General features: G+C 42.1%; 1 protein-coding gene across 7 annotated transcripts in view; it reads right to left on the bottom strand.

The window, feature by feature from the left end:
- The window catches only part of MRPL42 (mitochondrial ribosomal protein L42), a 58813-nt gene that overhangs the window by 18094 nt on the left and 12997 nt on the right, over positions 1-27722 (bottom strand). For 3 of the 7 annotated variants that reach the window (XM_063614290.1, XM_055237602.2, XM_063614289.1), the window contains 4 exons: positions 19925-20118; positions 18129-18292; positions 9763-9826; positions 6992-7076 (listed from right to left, as the gene is read on the bottom strand). In XM_063614290.1, the coding sequence (XP_063470360.1) occupies positions 6992-7076; positions 9763-9826; positions 18129-18198 (219 nt within the window). In that variant the 5' untranslated portion in view covers positions 18199-18292; positions 19925-20118. Of the gene's footprint in view, positions 1-6991; positions 7077-9762; positions 9827-18128; positions 18296-19924; positions 20119-27722 lie in introns of all 7 variants that reach the window. The other 4 variants (XM_063614291.1, XM_063614288.1, XM_063614292.1 and 1 more) reach the window with 3 other exon arrangements.

Here is a 27722-nt window from a genome sequence, read left to right as displayed (position 1 = left end):
ATATACAACATATTCCACCAGTAATAGTGGCTCACTAAAGACTTTAAGAATCACTGTCTTAGCCAGCCATGTGGCTCACATCTGTAAACCCAGCATTTTCAGAGGCCAAGGTGGGAGGACCACTTGAGCCCAGGAGTTTGAGACCAGCCTGGGCAACATAGTGAGACCTCATCTCTACAAAAAATTTAAAAACAAAAAATAAATTAGTCAGGTGTGGTGGTGCCTGGCTGCAGTCCCAGCTACTTGGGGTCTGAGGCAGGATGATCCTTTGAGCCCAGGAGTTCAAGGCTGCAGTGAGCCATGACTGCAGAGTACCCTCCTGCCTGAGCAAGAGTGAGACCCCGTCTCAAAACAAAACAAAACAAAACAGAAAACAAAAGGAATCACTATCTTGGAGGGTCAAGTTACCTATATTTTAAATATTAAGTGATATTAAGGTATGTAACAAAGATTTTAACATTCAATACTATATAAAGCTATCATAATGAAAGTAACATATTCAATAATAATAATATATGTAACAACATTGTAACACTGCCTTGCTTTAAAATAACAATATATATGTATTATAATACAATGAAAATCTGAATTTACAACTAGTAAGAAACAATTCAAACAGATATTTTCTTTACATTCATACACTATTAGTGACAACTACATTCTATCACTGTATTAAATATTATAGCATATATTTATATCTAGTTTATGCACATGAAACAAGACCTCTTTAAAAGGCAACGTGGCCAGGTACGGTGGCTCATATGTGTTAATCCTAGCACTTTGGGAGGCTGAGGCAGGCAGATCACTTTGAGCCCAGGAGTTGGAGACTCCATCTCTACAAAAAATACAAAAAATTAGCCAGGCATGGTAGCTCACACCTGTAGTCCCAGCTTCTCAGGAGGCTGAAATGGGAGGATCACTTAAGCCCGGGAAGCGGAGGCTGCAGTGAGCCAAGATCGCGCCACTGCATTCCAGTCTTGGTGACACAGACAGACCCTGTCTCAATTTAAAAAAAAAAAAAAAAAAGGCAATGTGGGCCACGTGCGGTGGCTCACACTTGTAATCCCAGCACTTAGGAAGGTCAAAGTGGCAAAGGAATGCTTGAACCTAGGAGGTCGAGACCAGCCTGGGCACCATGGTGAGACCCCCCCATCTCTATTTTTATATATATGTGTTTTTTAAAAAGCAATGGAGGTAGCACAATTAAGTAAAGTCATGGGCTGCATAAGAATGTTTTGAGGCTGGGCACAGTGACTTACGCCTGTAATCCCAGCACTTTGGGAGGCCGCGGTGGGCGGATCACATGAGGTCAAGAGTTCAAGACCAGCCTGGCCAACATGTTGAAACTCTGTCTCTACTGAAAATACAAAAACTAGGCCTGGCGCGATGGCTCACGCCTGTAATCCCAGCACTTTGGGAGGCCGAGATGGGCGGATCACGAGGTCAGGAGATCGATACCATCCTGGCTAACACAGTAAAACCCCGTCTCTACTAAAAATACAAAAAAATTAGCCGGGCGTGGTGGCGGGTGCCTGCCGTCCCAGCTACTCGGGAGGCTGAGGCAGGAGAATGGCGTGAACCCAGGAGGCGGAGCTTGCAGTAAGCCGAGATTGCGCCACTGATCTCCAGCCTGGGCGACAGAGTGAGACTTCAACTCAAAAAAAAAAAAACAAGAAAATACAAAAATTAGCCAGATGTGGTGGTGCATGCCTGTAACCCCAGCTATTTGGGAGGCTGAGGCAGAAGAATTGTTTGAACCCAGGAAGCAGAGGTTTCAGTGAGCCGAGATCGTGCCACTGCATTCCACCCTGGGTGACAGGGCGAGATTCTGTCTGAAATAACCATGTTTTGGTCAACAATGTACAGTGATGAAGGACAGTGTATACTACAGTGCTCCCATAAGATTATCATGAAGCTAAAAAAATTCCTGTCACCTAGTGATGGTGCAGAACACCATAGTGCAATGCATTGCTTACATGTTTGGTGCCAATGTAAACAAACCGACTGCAGTGCCAGCTATATAAAAGTATAGCACATACAACTATGTATAGCACATAATACTTGATAGTAATAATAAATAACGGCAGGGTACAGTGGCTCGTCTGTAATCCCAGCACTTTGTGAGGCTTGAGCTCAGGAGTTCAAAACCAGCCAGAGCAACATGTAGTGAGAACCTGTCTCAACCAAAATAATTAAATAATAAAAATAATAATAAATGACTGGGCAACTGGTTTACGCATTTACTATACTATACTTTTTATCATTATTTTAGAGTGTACTTCTTCTACTTGTTAAAAAAAGTCAATTGTAAAACAGCCTCAGGCAAGCCCTTCAGGAGGTATTCCAGAAGAAGGCATTGTTATCATAGGAGATGACAGCTCCAGGCATGTTACTGTCCCTGAAGACCTTCCAGTGGGACAAAATGTGGAGGTAGAAGACAGTAATATTGATCATCCTGACCCTGTGTGGGCCTAGACTGTGTTTGTGTCTTAGTTTTCACAAAAAAAGTTTAAAAAGTGCAAACAAAAATTTTAATACAAAAAAGCTTATAGAATAAGGATATAAAGAAAATATTTTTGTACAGCTGTACACAATATTTTAAGCTAAGTGTTATTACAAAAGAGTAAAAAAGTATTAAAATTTTTTTAAGTTTATTAAGTTTAAAAGTGACAGTAACCTAAGGTTAATTTATTATTAAAGAAAGAAAAATATTTTTTTAAAAATGTAGTGTAGCCTAAGCATATAGTGTTTGTTTATAAAGTATACAGCAGTGTACAATAATGTACTAGGCTTTTATACTCACTGACTCACCCAGGGCAACTTCCAGTCCTTTAAGCTCCATTTTTGGTTAAGTACCCTATAAAGGTGTATTACATTTTATCTTTTATATCACATTTTTACTGTGCCTTTTCTATGTTTAAATACGTTGAGATACATATTTACCATTGTGTTACAATTGCCTATAGTATTCACTACAGTAATATGCTGTATACATTTGCAGCCTGGGAGCAATAGGCTATACCATAAAGTCTGGGTGTGTAGTAGGCTACACTATCTAGGTTTGCGTAAGTGACACACTCTATGATGTTCACATAACAATGAAATTGCCTAACGATGCATTTCTCAAAACATATCCCCAACAGTAAGCAATGCATGACTGTACTACAGAAATGCAAAGTAACAAAGATTATCAGTGAAAAGCAGAAAGGGAGCCAAGTCAGAGCTTTGTCACAAAAACCAGAATGCGGACAGGTGTGGTGGCTCATGCCTGTAATCCCAGCACTTTGGGAGGCCAAGGCAGGCAGATCACTTGAGGCCAGGAGTTAGAGACCAGCCTGGCCAACATGGCGAAACCCCCTCTCCACTGAAAATATAAAAATTAGCCGGGTGTGGTCACGAGTGCCTGTAATCCCAGCTATTTGGGTGGCTGAGGCATAAGAATCACTTGAACCTGGGGAGGCATGGAGGTTGCAATGAGACAAGATCACACCACTGCATTCTAGCCTGGTTGACAGAGCGAGAATCTGTCTCAAAAAAAAAAAAAAAAAAAAAACGAGATTGGGCAAGGTACAGTGGCTAATGCTTGTAAGCCTGGCACTTTGGGAAGCCAAGGTGAGAGGACTGCTTGAGTCCAGGAATTCAAGATCAGTTTGGACAACATAGTGAGACCCTGTCTCTACAAAAATTAAAAAAATTAGCTGGGCATGGTGGTGTGTGCCTATAGTCCAAGCTACTCAGGAGGCTAAAGTGGGAGGATTGCTTGAGCCCATGTTACTATTATTCTACTAATAGTAACATGTTCTCAAGAGTGTTCCTTATTTTGCAGCCCAATCTACAATTTATTGCTTGACAAACAAAAACTTTCCATACTTTCTCATGTGAATGTCTCTTAGTCCTAAAACAAAAAACCCTTAAGCATGAAGAGGAAGGAAAGACTTCATTCATTTAATAGAAAAATATTTATTGTGCACCTAACAAGTTCAAAGTGTTATTCCAGGTGCTGAAGACCAAGCAGGGGAAAAAAACGCACAAGGCCCTGTCCTCATCGAGCTTACATTTTAGTGATGGGAGATATCCAGAAAACATCCAGTATGCTAGAAATGATAAATGCTATTGAGAAAAGTAAATCAAAGGACAACAAGGAGTGCAGGAGCAGAAGTACCACTTTAAATGCAGTAGCCAAGGAATGCCACACAAGATAACAAATAAGGAAAAAGACCTTAAGGAAAGGTAGTAAACTACGAAGTAAAAGCATTCCAGGCAAAGGAAGCAGGAAATACAAAAGCTCTGAGTGAGGAGCTTGCCTAATACAGCTGAGGAACAGCTGGGGTTGTGGTCAGTATGGTGGCAGTGGAGTGATTACTTACCTAAACTAGAGAGATGAATATTGATGATGTGGCAGAGAAGATAACTGTCAAAACAAAGGAAACACAACAAAGAAAGAGGATGCAGGGGAGGTGGTCACGTGTACAGAGGAATGATGATAATGATAAACCATGATATCAGTCTGTGCTGGGGAAGGAGGGAGTGAGAATGTGTGAGATACATTAGGGACTGTGAAAAAGTGGTTGGATCAATCGATGTAAGTTACAAAGAGGGAATGAATAATTCTTGGAGCTGGGAGGCCAAGAGGCACTGGTAGTTAACTACTGGATTTCTTAAAATTTAGATTGGGAAAGAGGAGTAGTAATTATTGGTAATTAGAGTATCTCTAGGGAATCATAGGGAATCCTCCCATGGAAGTGGGTAGCTGATGTAGAGAGATATCAAGAAGTGAGACACCACAGTATTAGATCACCTACATGGATATTGAAGTAACAAAGAATGAGGGTAAAACAGTATTGGAGAAAGTGTGACAGCAAGGTTAGAATATTCAAGGAAGTGCAGAGTGGTGGAGGAGGAGAAATAACCTGGCAGTTGGTAGATAACAGCAACAAAAAAAGGTAGTAAATGATGCAGTTTAATGATACAAGCTACAAAGCTAGAAATTGTTAGGAAGGAAGAGAAATGATCTAGATTTGACAACGAGGAGCTACAGAGATACCTTCCCCATCTTTAGACCCAGTGGTAAAAGAGTATGGGAGAGAAAACAGCAACTACTTAAAAGAACTGCTGGGGAAGTAATGTCTCCAGGGTACAGCCAGGTTTCTATTAGAGTCAGAAGATGAAGGCAACATTCTGGAATAGGTTAAGGTTGTAAGAGATTTTGCCAAGGGTGATAAGTTCTACAAGTACAGTGGGAAAGTTTTGACAGTTGAGGAGGGTCAGATTCAGAGATATAAAGAGCCATTTGGGGATAAGAGTCTGGATGCTATGAAATGACCTGGCATTCTTAGTATAATTGCTAAAACAGGGCAAATAAACCAAAGATATTTAACAAAATAACAATGGACAAAGGCACAACATAGTGTGACCTGGAGGGTTTACAGGCCAAAACTCAGTGACGTAGGCCTATTTTTCTAAACGTTGCCCAAATAAGTGATACAAAAGAGGCACTGGATTAGTACCTATGATACCTGGCTTTTGTTTCCTAACAAAGCAGGGAGACAAAATGGTGAGTTTAAAAAGGAATATAGAAATTATTTGTCGGCCGGGTGCGGTGGCTCATACCTGTAATCCCAGCGCTTTGGGAAGCTGAGGCAGGCAGATCATGAGGTCAAGAGATCGAGACCATCCTGCTCAACATGGTGAAACCCTGTCTACTAAAAATACAAAAATTAGCCAGGTGTGGTAGTGCATGTCTGTAATCCCAGCTACTCGGGAGGCTGAGACAGAAGAATCGCTTGAACCCAGGAGGCAGAGGCTGCTGTGAGCCGAGATCGCGCCATTGCACTCCAGCCTGGGCAACAGAGCAAGACTCGGTCTCAAAAAAAAAAAAAGAAAATAAATTATTTGTCAAATCAACCAGCACCCTGACCCTACTGATGATTTTTTAAAGTAAGTACTACTAAATACATCATGTGATGACTTAAACCATCTAATTTTCTCTTCAAAAAGCAAATCAAGGCCGGGCACAGTGGCTCATGCCTGTAATCCCAGCACTTTGGGAGGCCGAGGCAGGCGGATCACCTGAGCTTAGGAGTTCGAGATCAGCCTAGGCAACATGGTGAAACGCCGTCTCTACTAAAAATACAAAAACTAGCCGGGCGTGGTGGCAGGTGCCTATAGTCCCAGGTACTCGGGAGGCTGAGACAGGATAATAGCTTGAAACCTGGAGGTGGAGGTTGCAGTGAGCCAGATCACGCCACTGCACTCCTGCCTGGGCAACAGAGTGAGACCCTGTCTCAAAAAAAAAAGCAAATCAAACATTACCTAGTAGAAGGAGGCTTAAAGAAATAGGGAAAAGCATTTCAAATACAAAACAATAAAAAGACTTGGGTCAAACTAAAAATAAATTATATTAAAAAAATACGAAATCCTCTTCTATCTAGTACTTGGCTTTTTAAAAAATAGGGAAAAAAAATCTAACTGGGCCATTCAAAATATATACCTATGTTAGCCCATTAAAAAATAAAAATAAAAAAAAAGAAATTCACCAAATGTGAAAAAGAAAAAAAAACTGTCAGAACCAACAGTAAAAAAGTAGCTGTAATCCCAGCACTCTAAAATACAACTTTTATTTGTAACAGCACTCTAAAATACAACTTTTTCATAATTGTCTAGATTATAATATGGGGTAGTATGGGACAATGCATTTTATAATTTTATACTAGATGTATCTGATACTTAACCAGAAATCTACCAAATTTTTTAGACCAGAAAACTGATGCCATAATTGTGTTTAAATGGTTCATTTTGTATTCTGAAAAAACACTGTAAAGAAAGCAGATGAAAAATAAATAAGAGAAAAATCAAAATAGTAAAATTAAAAGGCCAAAAGAAAATCTAAAACAAAGAAAATCAGATGACTCCCTTCTTTTTGGATACTATAAAGAAGTGCAAACATTTCTAACAGCAAATTAGAAACTGCAAGAAATTTTCTCATACATACTTTTGTGTGTTCATATGGAATGTCCACAGAAGGGTGGTAGCATACTATTGTCCTGCCATCAGAAGTCAGAGCAAGCTCTACGTTGCTAAAAAAGAATGTTTTAGAAATAAAGTTATACTGTATTCAAGGCAAAATGATTACCTTTTTTTTTTTTGAGATGGAATCTCACTGTGTCACCCAGGCTGGAGTGCAGTGGGCACTCCAGCTTAAAGCTAAAATTAGTGCCCGGCCTAATTTTAGCTTTAAGAATAATCATTCTGGGCCCAGCGTGGTGGCTCATGCCTGTAATCCCAGCACTTTGTAAGGCCGAGGTGGGCGGATTGCTTGAGGTCAGGAGTTCAAGACCAGCCTGGCAAAACCCCGTCTCTACTAAAAATACAAATATTAGCCAGGTGTGGTGGTACATGCCTGTAGTCCCAGCTACTCAGGAGGCTGAGGCAGGAGAATCACTTGAACCCAGGAGGCGGAGGCTGAAGTAAGTCAAGATCATGCCACTGCACTCCAGCCTGGGCAAAAGAATGAGACTCCATCTCAGGAAAAAAAAAAAAAAAAAAAAAAAAAGCTAAAATTAATCACGAATTGCTGAAGAGAAGATACTACATCACTGGATTGGCAAACCTGGTACCCATAACACAGGAGACAACTGAAGACCATCCCACAGAATATGTCAGCTTAAACACCACAACAAAATACATTTGTAGCTAACAGAGAATAGGCATTAGATTGTTTCACCATGGTTTCAAGACTGAATACCATAACATGGCTACAATGAACATTTAATCTGTCAAACGATTTCTTCATGAGAAGATAGTTTTATGTAATGCAAAACACTTATATGACTCAGTCTTTCCAGGTTCAAAAACTGTTACCTATTCCACTTTCATCGCTATCATAGTACTCATTAGATGTACAATTAAAACTAGTGTCAAGGCCAGGCGTGGTAGCTCACATCTGTAATCCTTACACTTTGGGAGGCCAAGGCGGGAGGATCACTTGAGCTCAGGAGTTTGAGACCAGCCTGGGTAACATGGCAAAATCCTGTCTCTACAAAAAATAAAAAAAAATAGCCAGGTGTGGTGGCACACACCTGTAGTTCCAGTTACTTGAGGGGACTGAGGCAGGAGGACAGCTTGAACCCGGGAGGTTGAGGCTGCAATGAGCTGACATAGCGCCACTGCACTCCAGTCTGGGTGACAAAGTGAGACCCTGTCTCAAAAATAAAAATAAAAGGCCAACCATGATGGCTCACACCTGTAATCCCTGTATGCTGGGAGGCCAAGGAAGGCAGATTGCTTGAGCTCGGGAGTTTAAGACCATAAGCCGGGCGCAGTGGCTGACGCTTGTAATCCCAGCACTTTGGGAGGCTGAGGCGGGTGGATCACGAGGTCATGAGATCGAGACCACGGTGAAACCCCGTCTCTACTAAAAATACAAAAAATTAGCCGGGCGTGGTGGCGGGAGCCTGTAGTCCCAGCTACTCGGAGAGGCTGAGGCAGGAGAATGGTGTGACCCCAGGAGGCGGAGCTTGCAGTGAGCCGAGATCGCGCCACTGCACTCCAGCCTGGGTGCCTGGGTGACAGAGCGCGACTCCGTCTCAAAAAAAAAAAAAAAAAAAAAAATACCAGCCTGGGCAACATGGTGAAACCCCGTTTCTACAAAAAATACAGAATTAGCTGGGTGTGGGGGCACACGCCTGTAGTCCCAGCTACTTGGGGGGCTGAGGCAAAAGGATTACTTGAACCTCGGAAGTTGAGGCTGCAGTGAGCTGAGATTGCGCCACTGCATTCCAGCCTGGGTGACAAAGTGAGACCCTGTCTCACAAAAATAAAAGGTCAGGTGCAGTGCCTCATGCCTGTAATTCCAGCATTTTGGGAGGCCCAGGTGGGCAGATTACCTGAGGTCAGGAGTTTGAGACCAGCCTGGCTAACATGGTGAAACCCCATCTCTACTAAAAATACAAAAATTAGCCAGGCATGGTGGCACGCGCCTATAGTCTCAGCTACTCAGGAGGCTGAGGCTGGAAAATCGCCTGAACACAGGAGGTAGAGGTTGCAGTGAGCCAAGATCACACCACTGCTCTCCAGCCTGGGTGACAGAACAAGACCCCATCTCAGGTTACAGTGAGCCAAGATCACACCACTGCTTTCCAGCCTGAGCGAGAAAACAAGACCCCATCTTGAAAACAAAATAAAAATAAAACTAGTGTCAAGAGAGAAGAAAATATATTTTTATTATAATTTGTAATAAAAACAACATAGATTAAGAAAATAGGTTGCAGTTTCTGCATCTCAGACTCTGCTGCAGAGAAAAAAGACGATATCATATGTTATTCCTAGTTCTTATCATAGTGACTAAATTGAATAAGTACCAAATAAATGGTGGTTAAGTATGTGTAATTTAGGATTATTCAATATCAAACAAAAGAAAAGATAAATAATGGCTTAAGCTAATAGATATGAACCCTATAAAAACTAATTAACTTTTCCAAAAAGCTAAAGCATGCTTCAGGAAGAAAAGATAGCAGTTCTAAACAGCATGTCTGTCTTATAACAAATTAAATATTCAATGAAACACAATGATAATAATTTTTATTTAAAATGTTTATAAGCCCAGATACTGGGTAAATAAAATCATTAAAATAATTTTTAAAAACAAAATTAAGGAAAGAATAATGAGAAAAGAAAGCATCAGACTTCAAAACAAGAAATAAAATTAAATCATTTCAGCTATAGCTAAGACTATTATTTTTTCAATTGAATTTTAATACATACCAATTATAGTCATCTGGTAGAGGAGAATACGTAGATTTATGACAAACACAATATAAAGCTCCATCTGCAAAAACCCCAAACAGTAAAACAGATTTAGTTAATTTGAGCATATTTTCTCCATAAATTTAAAGCTAGTTTTACTCATTCAACCAACATTTACTGTTTAGTATGAAACAGGCCTATGCTAGGGGCTAGGGATTCAACAACAAACAAGACTCAGTCCCTACCCTCAAAAGCGTATAGTCTGCTTGTGAGAGAGACAGACAAACAACTACAACATAGAGGACAAGCACTGCTAGGATTGGTAAACATTGGCAAAGATGGGCCACACAGAAAGGCTACCAAACAAATTGTGCAGGTTCAAGAAAACCTTTTCAATGGAGATGATGTCCAAAGTGCTCTGAAGAATGAGAAAATAAGTAAGAATTGATAAGAGATGAAAACAATGTTTCTAGCAGAGGGAGTAATGGCACAAGGACTCCAGGTAAGAAAAAAAATAAAAGTGTTTGGGTACTCCAGCCTTTCCAAGAAAGAACTTAAAGTATTTGGGGCCGGGCACAGTGGCTCACGCCTGTAATCCCAACACTTTGAGAGGCCAAGGTGGGCAGATCACCTGAGGTCAAGGAGTTCGAGACCAGCCTGACTAACATGGTGAAACCTTGTCTTTACTAAAAATACAAAATTAGCCAGGCGTGGTCAGCTACTCGGGAGACTGAGGCAGGAGAACTGCTCGAACCCGGGAGGCGGAGTTTGCAGTGAGCTGAGATCACGCTATTGCACTTCAGCCTGTGCAACAAGAGCGAAACTCTGTCTCAAAAAAATAAATAAAGTATTTGGGTTTTCCAAGGTGCATAGTTTATAAGGGGGGGTGGTGAAGTGATGAAATATGAAATGATTTGTTCAAAATTAACTTTTCTTAATCAAAATGCTTACATTTTAAAGCATATTTTCCTTTTTTAGAATACCTGCAAATTCAAGAGCCAAAATTGTTTTTCTTTTTTTGTTGTTGTTTTGTTTTGTTTTTGAGACAGAGTCTCACTCGGTCACCCAGGCTGGAGTGCAGTGGTGCAATCTCTGCTCACTGCAAGCTCCGCCTCCCAGGTGCACGCCATCCTCCTGCCTCAGCCTCCCAAGTAGCTGGGACTACAGGCGCCCACCACCATGCCTGGCTAATTTTTTGTATTTTTAGTAGAGACAGGGTTTCGCTGTGTTAGCCAGGATGGTCTCGATCTCCTGACCTCGTGATCCACCTGCCTCGGCCTCCCAAAGTGCTGGGATTACAGGTGTGAGCCACCGTGCCCAGCCATAATTGCTTTTTTAAAAGCTTGTGAAAGGTTCTCCTATGTTCAAAAAAGGGTATTCTTTTAATATAAAGAAAAAAATTTTTAAGTAGCTCAATATAGTTAAAAGCAAGTTTTGAATGCACCTTGGTTAATGCCAAGAATCAAAGTCTCAACAGAGCCTCTTGTTCCTGTGATATAGGACTGTAACCTATCCTGCCTTCCCATCTCCATGCCTTTACCATGTCCTCAGTACGGAATTCCATCCCTATTTTGTTCAAATACCCCTCATCCTTAAAAGTCAAATACTTGCTGGGCGCAGTGGCTCATGCCTGTAATTCCAGCACTTTGAGAGGCCAGGGCAGGTAGATCACTTGAGGTCAGGAGTTCAAGACCAGCCTGGCCAACATGGTGAAACCCCCCTCTCTACTAAAAACACAAAAAATTAGCCAGGTGTGGTGGTGCATGCCTGTAATCCCAGCTACTCGGGAGGCTAAGACAGGAGAATCACTTGAACCCGGGTGGCGGAAGTTGCAGTGAGCCAAGATTGTGCCATTGCACTCCAGCCTGGGCGACAGAGTGAGACTTCATCTCAAAAAAAAAAAAAAAGGCCGGGCGCGGTGGCTCACGCCTGTAATCCCAGCACTTTGGGAGGCCGAGGCGGGCGGATCACAAGGTCAGGAGATCGAGACTATCCTGGCTAACACAGTGAAACCCCATCGCTACTAAAAATTACAAAAAAAAATTAGCCAGGCGTGGTGGCGGGCGCCTGTAGTCCCAGCTACTTGGGAGGCTGAGGCAGGAGAATGGCGTGAACCCGGGAGGCGGAGCTTGCAGTGAGCCGAGATCGCGCCACTGCACTCCAGCCTGGGCAACAGAGCGAGACTCTGTCTCAAAAAAAACGGTCACTCTTCTTCCATGAAATCCTTTTTACTCTCCCTGCCCCCAAGGTTCCTCATAGAAGAAAGAGTTGTCTATTTTACATGTCCCACAATCAGTGCTTCATATGACATTGCTATACCTTCTTTATAGTCATTTTTTGTTCTGCATTATTTACATGTATCTGTGTTTTCCATCTTTGTACACATCTCCTCTCCCCAATAACTGCATATACATATGTTCTAAATTCTTACCCCAAGGCATTAAAAAGTCCCTTAACTAAATTCATTATTTTTTTTTGCCCTAGAGAGGTTAAGCTGCTATTAAATCCATGATTATCATAAAAAAGACTGTTCGGCAAAATGTGAGCCCCAAAATTCTATTGATACAAGATAAAATACAAAGCATACAAAACTTAATTTCATCTCTGAAAAGATTAATTCTCAATTATCTGTGCTCATAAACAGGAGCATTCAGTAAGACAAATCGGAGACAAATCATTTATACTATTTTATTTTATTTTATTTTTTGAGACAGAGCCTCACTCTGTCACCCAGGCTGGAGTGCAGTGGCACGATCTCAGCTCACTGCAACCTCCGCTTCCCAGGTTCAAGCAATTCTCCTACCTCAGCCCCTCGAGTAGCTGAGATTACAGGCGCCCACCATGTCCGGCTAATTTTTGTATTTTTGGTAAAGACAGGGTTTCACCATATTGGCTAGGCTGGTCTTGAACTCCTGACCTTGGGTGATCAGCCCGCCTTGGCCTCCGAAAGTGCTGGGATTACTGGTGTGAGCCACTGTGCCTGGCCATATTTTATTTTCTTGTTTGACATCACTGGGACCTTCCTAATTATGCATGGATTGGGTTAATATTAAAAGAAGTTTATAAAGCTAGGCATGGTAGCTTACGCCTGTAATCTCAACACTTTGGGAGGCCAACACTGGTCAAGGCCAGGAGTTTGAGACCAGCCTGGGCAACACAGTGAGATATTATCTTTAAAAAATATTTTTAAAAATTAGCTGGGCATGGTGGCATGCACCTATAATCCCAGCAACTCAGGTGGCTGAAGCTGAAGGATCGCTTGAACCTAGGAGGGTGAGGTTGCAATGAACTATGACTGTGCCACTGAATTCTAGGCTGGGCGACAGAGCAAAACCGTTACTAAAAAAATTAAAACTGGTGGGGTGTGGTGGCTCACTCCTGTAATCTCAGTGCTTTGCGAGGCCGAGGCAGCAGGATCGCTTGACCCAGCAGTTCAAGACCAGCCTGGGCAACACAGTTGGGTCATATGGTGAGACCCCATCTCTATTAAAAAAAATTAATAATAAAAAATATAAATTAAAGAAATATAATTTTGTATCTCTGAATATAAACCAACTAGATGATATACATTTTCACTGAAGAAACGTGACTGGGTGGCAGAATTAAGTGTTCTGAAATATGCAGACAAGAAAACTCAAGACAACAATATTTTAGTTAACAAGAAACTCAGTAAAATCTCTACTCTGTGTTTACACAGACATTTGTGCCCTCATGACACACTTATCACATTCTGCCTCATATTCTGGGCATTCTTAGTGTTGCTAGATGTCTGTTTCACCTACAAGTGTAAGTAAGTTCCTTAAGGCCAGGAACTGTACCTTGTTCATTACTGTGTCCCCTATAGTGCCTACACATTAAAACGTGATTGCTGAACTGCCTCTCAAATGTTTCTGCATAATTGATACTTGAAAAATTCATAAGGACTGGGCATGGTGGCTCACGCCTGTAATATCAGAACTTTGGGAGGCTGAGGCAGGCGGATCACTTGAACCCAGGAGTTCAAGACCAGCCTGGGCAACATGGCAAAACTCCATCTCTACAAAGAAATACAAAACAAAGCCCAAGCATAGTGGCTCACGCCTGTAATCCCAGCACTTTGGGAGGCTGAGGTGGGTGGATCACCTGAGGTCAGGAGATCGAGACCAGCCTGACCAACATGGTGAAACCCCATCTCCACTAAAAATACAAAATTAGCCGGGCATGGTGGTACATGCCTGTAATCCCAGCTACTTGGGAGGCTGAGGCAGGAGAATCACTTGAATCTGGGAGGCGGAGGTTGCAGTGGGCCAAGATCATGCCATTGCACTCCAGCCTGGGCAACAAGAGCGAAACTCTATCTCAAAAATAAATAAATAAATAACCAGACATGGTAGTACACATCTGTAGTCTTGCTTACTTTGAAGGCTGAGATAGCAGGATCACCTGAGCCCAGGGAGGTTGAGGCTGCAGTGGGCCAAGACTGCACCACTGCACTCCAGCCTGGGCAACAGAGTGAGACTTCACCTCGAAAAAAAACATAAGGAAACATTCATTACCTGACATTTTACCAATGGAAGTAATTCTGGATATAGAAGTAGCAGAAGCTCTAAATATGTAATTAGGACCAATGCCAAAGTTAACAGCAATCAAGCCAAAGCAGCTCAATGTGCCAAAAGAATTTCAATTACCAATAATTTCTGTAATTTATGAGTTATTCTTGTTACATATATATATTTAATTGCATTTTGAAAGAGCTATGAAAGCTAAAAGTTGTCCCATCTTCAAATGCTCAGTATTTTACCTTGCTACAGAAAAGGAAGTACAGTAGAAAGTATACAGGACAAAGTAAGGTGGGGAGATCCAGATTTTGGTCACAGTTCTCGTTTACCAAATATGTGACCCTGGGTGAACTTATGAGGGCCACAGAACTCAAGTTTCTTTACCTTCATAAAGAGGATAATACTACATGGGTTACCAAATCAAAGCTGTTATAAGGATCAAATGGCTTAACATGCTTTGAAAACTGTAAAGTGTTCTACATTCCCAGGCTGACTGACCATTTGGGAAATTTTAAAACATTCCTTCTTAGAATATAAGGAAGCCTTTTTATTTCTGCTCACTGAACTTTCTTCCTTAATCATGATTTCCCTTTGCCTCCAATCTTACTGTCCTTCCCTTTTTCATTAAACATCAATAATAACAGTAATGAAACTTTAATTTTAATTTTTTATTTTTGAGACAGGGTCTCACTCTGTCTCCCAGGCCAGAGTGCAATGGCACAATCACAGCCTCGAACTCCTGGGCTCAAGCAATCTTCCTACCTCAGCCTCCTGAATAAGCTGGCTCCCTCCTGGGACCACAGGCATGTACCACCTTGCCCAACTAACTTTTGTAACTTTTGTCGAAATGGGGTTTCGTCATGTTCCCCAGCCTGGTCTCAAACTTCGGAGCCTGACTCAGCCTCCCAAAGTGCTGGTATTACAGGTGTGAGCCAACCTGCCCATCCCTTTACTTTCAATAACAGTAGTAATAGGAACTTTGCAGTATAGGGGACTTTTAGGATATAAGAAGTTAGGTCACTGAGCATTAGGATGGCTGATAATGGAATGATTTTCTAGGGTAACCTAATTCTTAGTTAACTAGATATTTTGATAGTAACTCTAATCCATTCAGATTACTTGAACAAACACTGATATATCTCCTATCATGAATGAGAGGCCCCAGGGACACCAAAATGAATTAGATACAGTACAAACTTAGTAGGAAATCCAGTGGGGAAAAAGATATATAAACAATTTTCAATTATCCAGGGACACATTAATTGGTTTTCTGATGGGCCAGTGTGAGGACTAATTGTTTCAAAACAGAAGTCTATGTAAAAACTGACTGGCTGGGACTTCTCATTAGCCTAGGAGCTGGGTTCCTGCAAGGCAAAGAGGAGTCTAAGAGGTAAGGATCATTCTCCCAATTCTCAACAACAAAAATGCTCCTAGATAATCAAAAGCTGACTGTAGTTCTGTTGTGACTTATTTTAGCTTATATCCAAAGTCTCTTAAGCAATCTCCTGTTCTATTTACTGAATTCTAAGTTGATTTTACTTTGAATATAATGTAATAAACGTTTCTATGTTTAGGGCCCTAAAAAATGGGAGAGTGGGGCAAGCAAGGAAGCAGGGATGGAAAGCTTCCTATAAGAGCAGGATTTGGTGGCCAGGTGCGGTGGCTCAGGCCTATAATCCCAGCACTCTGGGAGGCTGAGGTAGGCAGATCACTTGAGGTCAGGAGTTTGAGACCAGTTTGGCCAACATGGTGAAACCCCTCCCCTACTAAAAATACAAAAATTAGGCCAGGCACAATGGCTCACACCTGTAATCCCAGCACTTCGGGAGGCCAAGGCAGGAGGATCATTTAAGGTTGGGAGTTCGAGACCAGCCTGGCCAACATGGTGAAACTTTACCTCTATTAAAAATACAAATATTAACCAGGCATGGTGGTAGGTGCCTATAATCCCAGCTACTCGGGAGGCTGAGGCAGGAGAATCACTTGAACCCGGGGGCAGAAGTTGCAGGGTGCCAAGATCATGCCTCTACACTCCAGCCTGAACAATGGAGTAAGATCCAGTCTCAAAAAATAAAATAAAATAGAGTAGGATCTGGCAAACTTTTGAGCATTCTATTCAACAAAGGTGTTTACTGAGTAAAATATTTTCCTCACCTCAAGCATAACAAATTGCCTATTTATTACTTTACTTTTACTCTATTCTTCAAATAGCTCTTTTCTCCTTAATTCAATAAGCAAGCTTTCAATTACAAATGGTGGCAAATAAGAAAGAAGAGACAAAGGTCAAGGTCAAGCAGAGTTGTATTTAAAAAGTCAGCTGCACTTGCATGTTTATCAGAGCACTATTCACAATAGCAAAGACATTTGAAACAAGCCCATCAATGGTGGACTGGATAAAGAATATGTGGTGTATATGTATACCATGGATTATTACACAGACATTAAAACAAATAAAATCATGTACTTTGCAGCAACATAGATGCAGCTGGAGGCCATTATCCTAAGTGAATTAATGCAAAAACAGCCAAATACTACATGTTCTCACTTACAAGTAGGAGGTAAACATTGGGTACATATGGACACAAAGATGGGAACAATAAACACTGGGGACTCAAAACAGAATGGAGGGAAGAGTTGAAAAACTACCTATTGGGTACTATGTTCACTATTTGGGTGATGGGTTCAGTTGAAGCCCAAACCTCAGTATATGTAATATATCCACGTAACAAACCTGCACATGTACCCCTGAATCTAAAATAAAAAATAAAAACAAAAAGTTGGCTGACAAAGTTAAATATAAAAAGGCAAACCTACTGTAGCCTTCTATACATGTCTACTTTAGAAATGGGAGAACAGTTTACAGACAGGAAAAGGAAAAAGAAAGCACAATTGGCTGAGAAAAAAGACTTTAATACTCTATTTACTTATTTGGGTCCATGCTTTGACTGTCAAACATGTATTAACAAGCTTTCGAGAAAATATTAACTATACACAGTTCTTTAGAAAAGAAAGGCAGAAATTACATTTCATTTTTTAAAAATGGCTAGGTACATAGAAAAAACACAATGAGAATCCACCAAAATGTTAACAATGATTATCTTTGGAAGATGGGACTGTGAATTTACCCTTTATTCGCACATTTTAAGAAATACTAAAAAAGTAATCACGCCACTGCACTCCAGCCTGGGCGACAGAGCCAGACTCCGTCAAAAAAAAAAAAAAAAAAAAGAAATACTAAAAAAGTAATACATGTAATCAAACAAGAGAAAGTTACCCTTGACCAGTCCCTTACTCCTGCCCTCAGCCAAATCCCAAGAGTGGGCTACACAGATAACCACTGTTTGGTCCAGACCTTTTACCTCTGCATTTATGCATATGCACATATGCATATGATGGATCATCTTTTAAACATACAAATAAGATCATATGATAGATATATATAGATGTGGCTCTGACATGCTTTTTTTGTTTCTATTTGGAGATCTTTCCATGTCAGTAACAGCTACATGACAGTCACAGTTAAGATGTAGCATAATTTATCCATTCCCCTCCCCGACCCACATTTTTTTTAGAGATGGGGGTCTTGCTATGTTGCCCGGGCTGGTCTCAAACTCCTGGCCTCAAGCAATCCTCCCACCTCAGCCTCCCAAAGTGCTGGGATTACAGGCATGAGACACCACATCTGACCTATCCATTCCCCTTTTGACTGACATTTAGGTTTTCTCCCACTTTCCATTATTGCAAACACTCCTGCAAATTACAGGCATATACAATAACTAAACGCTTTAAATTTTCTATATTCTTAAAAGTTTAAAACTTTTTAAACATTAAAAAAATTTCACTTACTTTGGACTGGAAATAAATGTTTCAAGATAGTTCTCTTTGACATCACCCATTTTACTGCAGCTACAGCCATGGTGTTTCAAGATGCTTATCAAGTGGCATGAAAAAAGATGTTTTGAAGAGAAACTGCTTTTAAAACCTGCTTCTAAGCATACCAATTTCTACTCCTGCTGAAGAGATGAAGAAAAATCAGTGCTACCTATGGTAAATTTAAGTTATATTAAACACCACAAGAACAAGGTAAGAATCACTGCCTGGAAGTCAACTGAAGCAATGCTTTTAAACAACTTGGCAATTCCACATGATTTAACAACAGGACGAAGAGCAACATGGACAGAATATAAGATCAGAACCACTGGAACTATGTCCATTACTACTTATCTTAGATGCAAACTTCTCTGCACCCAGTGCAGCTCCTTCCACTTAATACTTAGTAAATGTGTAATTACTCTTGAAACAGTCACTCACAAATGGTACACAGAGTATTCATTCTCATAATGCTAGTGTGTCTGTGTACAACCTCCAAGGTTCCATACACAAGATACTACATCACTTACAGTACTATCCTGTTTCTGATTAAATGAAATATTTGTCTGCCCTGAGCCATTAATAATAATAATAATAATAATAATAAAGAAATATCAAACAAGGCCTATCCTTAGCCTATTACTCAATTGGAGGAACTCATAAATGCCCTCAAGTCCCAGATAAAATTTCACCATCTTATATGTGTAGAAGGTCTTTAACTTTCCAAGGTACTTTCACCACCATTTCATTTTGCTCTCGTATTAATCATGTGAGGTATCTTTATTCTGATTCATGAAGAAACTAAAGTACAAAATTTAAACGTCTTGCTTCCAAGGACTTTAGAGTCAGTCACTGCCAAACTGGGAAACTTTAAACAAGTCATTAACTAAACGATCCTCAGTTTCTCCAATGACAAAATGGGGAAAACCACAATCTTTATGGGCTGTTGTGAATAAATGACAACCATTGTTAAACCTTGTTTTTAACAGTCTTCAATGAGTATCCGTGCCCTTCCCCCAATAGTGATAAAAGAGAATTAGGACACAGGCCCTCTTATTTGCTAGTCTAAACCACTCACACTGATACCTTGCACTGCCAGTACATTAACATCGTTAACCCTGAGCTCATAGCTGTGCTTTTTAGTTTACAACCCACTTTCATATACAATATGTGCTCTGACTTTCACAAGTCTGTGAAGCAGGCATCTCCATTTCAGATTAAGAATAAAGGCTCAAAGAGGTCAATCGATTACTTGCTCAGTATATCGCTGCTTAATACACGTGTGGGACGTAAACCCATGACCTCTGACCACGAATAAAACATCTTGGGGGAAATTAGGTCCCTTCTGTCCGAAGGCCAGAGGCAAGCACACCCTGCTGGGAGTCAGATTATTCACCCCAGGAAGATCATTTCAGAGGTCAAGTCCCTTAGCCCGGAATTCAACCCCAAAACAAAAGCTACACAGCCTCTGAGGGTCAGAGGTTTAAGGAGCAGGCTACCAGGAGCACAGGGACTCTTCGACCTAAAGGAGTCCCTAGAGCCACAAGCTGCATCACCTCCCCCCGGGCGTCCGCCAGGGAACAAAAGGGGCGCTATAGGAAGCGCGCGGCCACATGCCGGCCCTTCTGTAGGAAGGACAAAGGCTGGGGATGCAGGCAGCCTCGCCCTGCCGGGAACGACAGGCGGGAGACCTCGACAACTGCCGACAAACACTGTGGGCCTGCCCAGTTGCGAGGGAGTCCTCGACAGGAGGAGTAGAGGGAAGCGGTTACCTTGACAGCTTCTCACCACGAGCCCGCCATCTTGTTTCAATCCTGGTCCCACGAAACAGCGCCGCGCGCGCCCTCCGGCCCGCGGGGCATTCTGGGAAGTGTAGTTTCCGCGGGAAAGCTCCCCAGGTGCAGAGAAACGGGGATCGTTGCTATGGACTCTTGCCTTTAGTTGCGGAAGCGTGGCCGCAATGTTACTAAGGTGCCCAGAAAAACAAAATCACTGCCCCAAACACATACCCTTAGAAAGTAACAAGCTTTTTTTTTTTTTTTTTTTTGTGAGGCAGTCTCATTCTGTCACCCAGACGAGTGCAATGGCTCCATCACGGCTTACTGCAGCCTCTACCTCCTGGGCCCAAGAGATCCTCCCACCTCAGCCTCCTGAGTAGCTGGTACTACAGGCACACACCACCACACCCGGCTAATTTTTTAATATTTTTGTAGAGACGGGGTCTCGCTATGCTGCCCAGGCTCGTCTCAAGCAATCCTCCCACCTCGGCCTCCCAAAGTGCTGGAATTACAGGCATGAGTCACCATGCAAGCCTACAAGTACTTTTTTAAAAAATTATGTTAATATTCAGAGAAGTCGTAGATTGCTCTTTAGTAGATGAGTTAAAGTTTCCCAGGGGAAGAGACATTCCAGAGAAGCCCTGAAATGTGGAGGCTAGGGTTTGGACGTTTGAAATCAGAACCTGAAGAGGCCCTCCACTCGGAAAACCTGGCCCTGTGCCCTCAGAACTGTGCTGGCTACCTATTATGGGAGGAGGTAAATATGCAGAATCTTGGACCTCGCTTTCCATCTTAGGAGGAAGGAAAGACCCCTGGGCCTTTGCACTCTCTGTTCCCATTGCCAACAATGTGCTTCTCTCACTTCTTCTCATGACTTTACAGGTCTTTCTCAAATATCATCTTAGAAAAGACCACACCATTAAAATAGCCTCACCCACCCTTATTCCATGCCCCCCTTTATTTTCCTTCAGAACATTTACCATTACCTGACTTTATATTGATTATTTGTTTGCTCGTTTAATGTCTCTTTTTTTTGTTGTTTTTTTGAGACGGAGTCTCACTCTGTCGCCCAGGCTGGAGTGCAGTGGCATGATCTCGGCTCACTGCAACCTCCGCCTCTCAGCATCAAGCGATTCTCCTGCCTCAGCCTCCTAATTAGCTGGGATTGCAGGTGCCCACCACCACACCCAGCTAATTTTTGTATTTTTAGTAGAGATGAGGTTTTGCCATGTTTTCCAGGCTGATCTCGAACTCCTTACCTCAGGTGATCTGCCCACCTCGGCCTCTCAAAGAGCTAGGATTACAGGCATGAGCCACCACCACACCAGCCTCGTTTAATGTCTCTTATGCTGGATAATGTAAGCTCCTTGAAGGCAGAGACATATGTCTATCTTGTTCTTTACTGTATGCAAACCCAGCATCTCAGACTGTGCTTGGTCTCATTATAGGTCTCCAGTAAGTGTTTGCTGAATGAATGAAAAGACTAGATAACACTGCAAGTATCCAAGACAGTAGATGATTGGCTGGTAAAGCAGAAGTGGTCGCCTGGAAATTCCCTTCTCCCATGATTTGCAAAATTTTGCTTTTGTGTATTTTTCTAAGAAAGAATCTATAGCTTTTATTATGTATTCCAGGGAATTGATAAACCCCTCAACAAGTTAAGAACCATATTCCTGAAGTGACTAGTATTGAAAGTAAGTGAACACAGATCACATAGTAAAGAAAACTAAATATGGACTGTGTAGTGTGTCTCCTCATTTCCCATGGAATATCAGGAGGCTAATCTTTGCTCTTATAGAAGCCCACAGAGTGCCCATCTGTGTCCTTTCCAGCAGTGTCCATCCTCCAAAGCTACCCATGATGTCTTTCTGGACTATGCAATACGAAGGGACAGAGAGGAGAAACAGATTTGAATGAGCAGTCAACTGGACTGGTTGAACATTCCCTGCATAAAGCGTAAAAAGAATGGATCAAAGATAATTCCAGATGTCAAGTCTTGATGGCTGTGAGCAGAGTGGGATCAGTCCCCAACAAGGAGACTCACTTAGTGGGACCAGGGAAGGTCTCACAAAGCTGAGACCAGAAAAGAAACCAACATTTTTGGGGGAAGAGAGGGGACAGACAGGTTTAGGCTGAATGAGGGAACAACTTACACAAAAGCTTTAATGTGGCGGAAATAGCTTACCATATACTAGAGTAGAGTGGACAGTGCAGAGGAGAGTGGCAGGAGATGAGGAGAGTCGGAGCCGGGTCATGTTGGGCTTCATAAGCCTTGGAGGGGTTAACATGGATTTAGGACACAGGACATATGTAGAGATTAAATAGAGTAGGTGGTGCTGTGTGCCTGCAATGCTAGCTACCCTGGGAGTAGGAGGCTGAAGTGGCAGGATTGCTTGAGCCCAGGAGGTCAAGGCGGCAGTGAGCTATGATTGTGCCGTGCACTCCAGCCTGGGTGACAGAGTGAGCCCTGTCTCTTGAGATTTTTACACAAAAGAAGTGACATAATTTGATTTCTATTTTTAAAAGGTTACTCTGGCTGCTCTGGGAGGAGTGGTTTGGAGAGTGGCAAGACCGCAGGCAAGTCTAGCAAGGAAGCTACTGCAGTACTGCAGTCAAGAAATCATGTGATGGAGGGTGGTGGCAGTGGAGATGGAGAGACAGAAAGAGTCCAGATGTATTTTGAAATTGGAAGTGATGACTTAACTTGCTGATGGATTGATTGAGAGGGAGGAAGATACTTCAGGTGATGCTTTGATGACTAGCTTGACAGTGGTGCCCTTCATAAGACAAGGAAGACTGAAAGAGGAGCAGGTTTGGGGAGTCTGATGAGGGTGGAAATGCATACTTCCGTTTGGGAGTTGTTGAGTTTGAGATGGCTCTGAGACACTCCAGTGGAGATACAAAACAAGACAGCAGCCTGGGCAATATAGTGAGTGAGGCCTTGTCTCTACAAAAAATAAACAAAATTAGTCAGGTTGATGGTGCGCACCTGTGATCCCAGCTACTAAGGAGGCTGAGGTAGGAGGACCGTTTGAGTCCTGGAGGTTGAGGCTGCAGTAGCTGTGGTCATGCCACTGCACTCCAGCCTGAGTAACAGAGTGAGACCCCCATCTCCAAAAAAACAAAAAACAAAAGGCAGGTACTCGAAGAGGTGTGTTTGGAGAGTAGAGGTTGGACTAGGTATAGAAAAAAAGATAAAGGGCCTGGAAGCTGGCCCCAGGGAATTCCAACACTTAGAAATCAGATGGAGGAGGATAACCTTGAGCAAGGGCCTCCCAGGAGTGGCAGTGAGAAAGGTAGAAGGAAACAAATACAATGATGTAAGAGTAGTTAAGAGAGGCCATGTCACAAAGTGTTCCTAACTTAAGAAGTCAGTGCTAGCAACTTAAAAAGTATAATTTCCGAAAATACAAACTTGAAAAACCAGCAAATAACTTACATTGGCCTACATAAAAGTGCTTTATTTTATTTTATTTATTTATTTTTTTAAGACGGAGTCCTGCTCTGTCACCCAGGCTGGGGTACAGTGACGTGATCTCAGCTCACTGCAACCTCCACCTCCTGGGTACAAGTGATTCTCCTGCCTCAGCCTCCTGAGTTGCTGGGATTACAGGTGCCCACCACAATACACAGCTAATTTTTGTATTTTTAGTAGAGATGGAGTTTCACCATGTTGGCCAGACTGGTCTCGAACTCCTGACCTCAAGTGATCCGCCCACCTCAAGTGATCCGCACACCTCAACCTCCCAAAGTGCTGGGATTATAGGCATGAGCCACTGTGCTCAGCTACAAATGCTTTAAATTCATGCTAGTAAAACGAAAAACAGACAAAATTCTAGAACTTTGGAATTGGCATCAAATGGCTTCCATTTAAAAGAGGATTGCCTTTTCTTCTGTAACTTCCCAGAAGAAAAAAAGTCATTCTTTGTATCAATCAGAGAGCAAAGACTCCAGAGCAACCTTACGACCAAACTATTAGGAATGATCTTTCTGGCGGGGCACGGTGGCTCACACCTGTAATCCCAACACTTTGGGAGGCCAAGGCAGGCGGATCACGAGGTCAGGAGTTCCAGACCAGCCTGACCAACATGGTGAAACCCTGTCTGTACTAAAAATACAAAAATTAGCTGGGCGTGGTGGCACACGCCTGTAATTCCAGCTACTCAGGAGGCTGAGGCGGGAGAACCACTTGTACCCGGGAGGCAGAGGTTGCAGTGAACCGAGATCACACCACTGCACTCCAGCCTAGGTGACAGAGTGAAACTCTGTCTCAAAAAAAAAAAGGAATGATCTTTCTAAACACTTCAACAATTATTGTCACTGTCATTTTACAAACAGAAGTAACAGAGGCACAGAGAGGTTAACAACTTGTTCAAAGTCACACAAGTTACTGTGCTTTGAACCCAGGAACTACTATTACCAGTGCTCGTGAACTTAACCACTGTACTAGACTGAGCCATGCTTATTTCAAAATACAAAATATAGATTAGACTAGGTGCTGTGAAGTGCACCTGTAATCCCAGCTACTCAAGAGACTGAGCGAGGAGGATTGACTGAGCCAATGAGTTCAAAACCAGCCTGAGCAACACAGCAAGATCCCATCTCAACAACAAATAAAACAGATTTTTAAAAAATGAACGCAGATTTTAAAAACAAAACCGAAGAGATAATCACTGCTAACATTTTGATACATAACTTCACTTTACATTTCTTTTCTTTTTTTTTCTTTGAGACAGGGTCTTGCTATAGTGCCCAGGTTGGTCTCAAACTCCTGGCCTTAGGCAATCCTTCTGCCTCATTCTCCTGCATAATTGGGATTACAGGCTTGAGCCACAGCACCCGGCTCTCTTCTTATATCTATATTATGATAATAGCTAACATTTATTGAGCACATTATGTGTACTATTCTGAAGCTGTATGGCAAGTAAACGGTGGAGCTGAGATAGGAACTGGACAGCCTGATTCTCCTTCAATCTCCCTTTCTTTCACACAAACACATTATTTTTAGGTTTTCTTCTATTACTGTTAATATGCATATATAAATAAATATACATATACATGTACGCACATATTTTTTCCTATGAACAACTTAAATATTGTCAGTGTAGAACCACAAGCCTCCTAGAGATCATCAGGACTTAAAGGGTTATTTCGATTATTAAAGATCTTTACATTGGGTATGGTGGCTCATGCCTGTAATCCCAGCACTATCAGAGGCCAAGGCAGGAGGATCTCTTGAGCCCAGGAGTTTAAGACCAGCCTGGGCCATATAGTGAGACCCCATCTGTACAAAAAATTTTAAATTTTGTTTCTTAAAAATGAAGTCTGGGGCCAGGTGCGGTGGCTCACGCCTGTAATCCCAGCACTTTGGGAGGCCAAGGCAGGCAGATCATGAGGTCAGGAGTTCAAGACCAGCCTGGCCAACATGGTGAAACCCCGTCTCTACTAAAAATACAAAATTAGCTGGGCGTGGTGGTGGGTGCCTGTAATCCCAGCTACTCGGGAGGCTGAGGCAGGAGAATCATTTGAAGCCGGGAGGTGGAGGTTGCATTGAGCTGAGATCGTGCCATTGTACTCCAGCCTGGCCAACAGGGCGAGACTCCGTCTCAAAAGAAAAAAAAAAAAAATGAAGTCTGGGAATGGTGCCTCACGCCTGTAATCCCAGCACTTTGGGAGGCCAAGGCAAGAGAATTACTTGAGCCCAGGAGTTTGAGACCAGCCTGGGTGACATAGTGAGGCCCCCGTTTCTACAAAAAATAAAAAAATTAGCCAGGTGTGATGGCATATGCCTCTAGTCCCACCTACTCAGGAGGCTGACGTGGGAGGATCACTTGAGCCCAGAAGGTTGAGGCTGCAGTGAGTCATGGTTGCGCCACTGCACTCCAGCTTGGGTGACATAGCGAGACCCTGTCTCAAAAAAAAAAAAAGAAGCAAAACAAAAAAGAAAGAGAGAGAAATCCTTACAATATAGCTTGCATCTTTTTTTCTGAGATGGGATCTTGTTGTTTTGCCCAGCCTGGACTCAAACTCCTGGGCTCAAGCGATTCTCCTTCCTCAGCCTCTCAAGATGATATTTTTCATTTTAAAGTTAATTCATTATTAGGTGCTTTCCTGCAACTCCTAGATTTTTAATTTATTCTAATTCATTTACTTATCTAATAAATATTTATCGAGGACCTATTATATGTACCAGACACCAGAGCAGCAGTTTGTCTTCACAGATTATATTTTCAGAGGGTGACAGGTACTAAATATATACTGATGGGATTAATTATTGTATGACAATTTTGTTGAGTGTCTCAGAGGAAAGGGATGTCACGGAGCACATACCAGGAACATCTGACTAGTGTACTCAGGACAGGAAAGGCTTTCCTGAGGAAGTGCATTTAAGCGGAAATGTGAAGGAAGAATAGAAGTTAGGTAGAGGAAGAGGGCCAGAGGGAGCAGCCCCCGTGAAGGCGCTAAAATAGGAAGTAGTATGATACTTTTAAGAAACAAAAGAGCCTGTGTGGTAGCTCAGCCTATAATCCCAGCAACTGGTGGTAGGGGTGGGGGCATGGTGGGGCAGGAGGATCGCCTGAAGCCAGGAGTTTGAGACCAGCCTGGGAAGCATAGCAAGACCCTGTCTCTAAATAAATAAGTAAATAAATAAAGGCCTGTGTGACTAGAATATAGGGTGCTAGCAAAAGCAATGAGGCTGATGGCAAAGGCAGATTTATTTTAATATTATTCCTGACAGCCAAAAACTGGCTGGTTCAAGTGCAGCGGTGTTTACAACTCATTGATCATAACCAGTTACAGATTTCTTTGTTCCTTCTCCACTCCCGCTGCTTCGCTTGACTGGCCTAAAAAAATAATTAACAAATAAAGCTTTCTAGGAGACCACATTATTTCAAACTTAACCAAAAATCAAGACCCTGTTTTTCTAGTAAGCACTAAGTGTTCTCTTTAAGAGGTGCTTCCTTTGCCTTGTTAAGATAAATGTTATACCTTAAATCATAGAGATAAATGTTCCCACTAGAAACTGAGAAATCTATAGCAGAAACTGCAAGCTATCCCCTAACAGATGTTTCTCCTCTTCCTCTGTATTAACGGAACCCCTAATTCAGGGATATATGGTTACTCACAATTATAAAATTCACACCTTATTTTTTTACAAAAAAATTAGCCTGGCATGGTGGCACGTGCCTGTAATCCCAGCTACTCAGGAGGCTGAGGCACGAGAACCACCTGAACCTGCAAAGCAGAGACTGCAGTGAGCCAAGATTATGCCACTGCACTCCAGCCCAGGTGACAGACCGAGAGCCTGTCTCACAAAAAAAAAAAAAAAAAATTACATTTTTCAGCTTCCCTTGCAAACCTAGGTGTGGTCATGTGACTTCCTTAAAGCCAACTGGTATGCACCCTTTGCTCCCTACTTCATCCTTCCTCTTGGAGTGTGGATTTAATGGTCATGATTGTAGAATCCCAGGATGGCTTTGACCTTGGAATGATGGAGCAGTCAGCTGGAAAGAGTCCGGATTTTTGATGACTTTGTAGACAAGGTTCCTGAGACTTCCTACTACAGATTTTTACAAAAGAGAGAAGTAAACTTTTATCTTGTTTAAGCTGCTGTTATAGTAATTGTGGTTTTTGCCATTTACAGTAATGGCAAAAGTTAGTGCAAAAGTAATTGCACCAATTTTTGCCAGACACCAGAGCAGCAGTCTTCACAGATTATATAGTCAGAGGGTGACAGATATTAAATATATAATGATGGGATTAATTATTTTATGACAATTATTTTGAGTGT

Source organism: Symphalangus syndactylus, chromosome 13 (genome assembly GCF_028878055.3).
Source record: "Symphalangus syndactylus isolate Jambi chromosome 13, NHGRI_mSymSyn1-v2.1_pri, whole genome shotgun sequence".
NCBI lineage: Eukaryota > Metazoa > Chordata > Mammalia > Primates > Hylobatidae > Symphalangus > Symphalangus syndactylus.
This window is presented reverse-complemented; position numbering and strand designations above follow the sequence as displayed.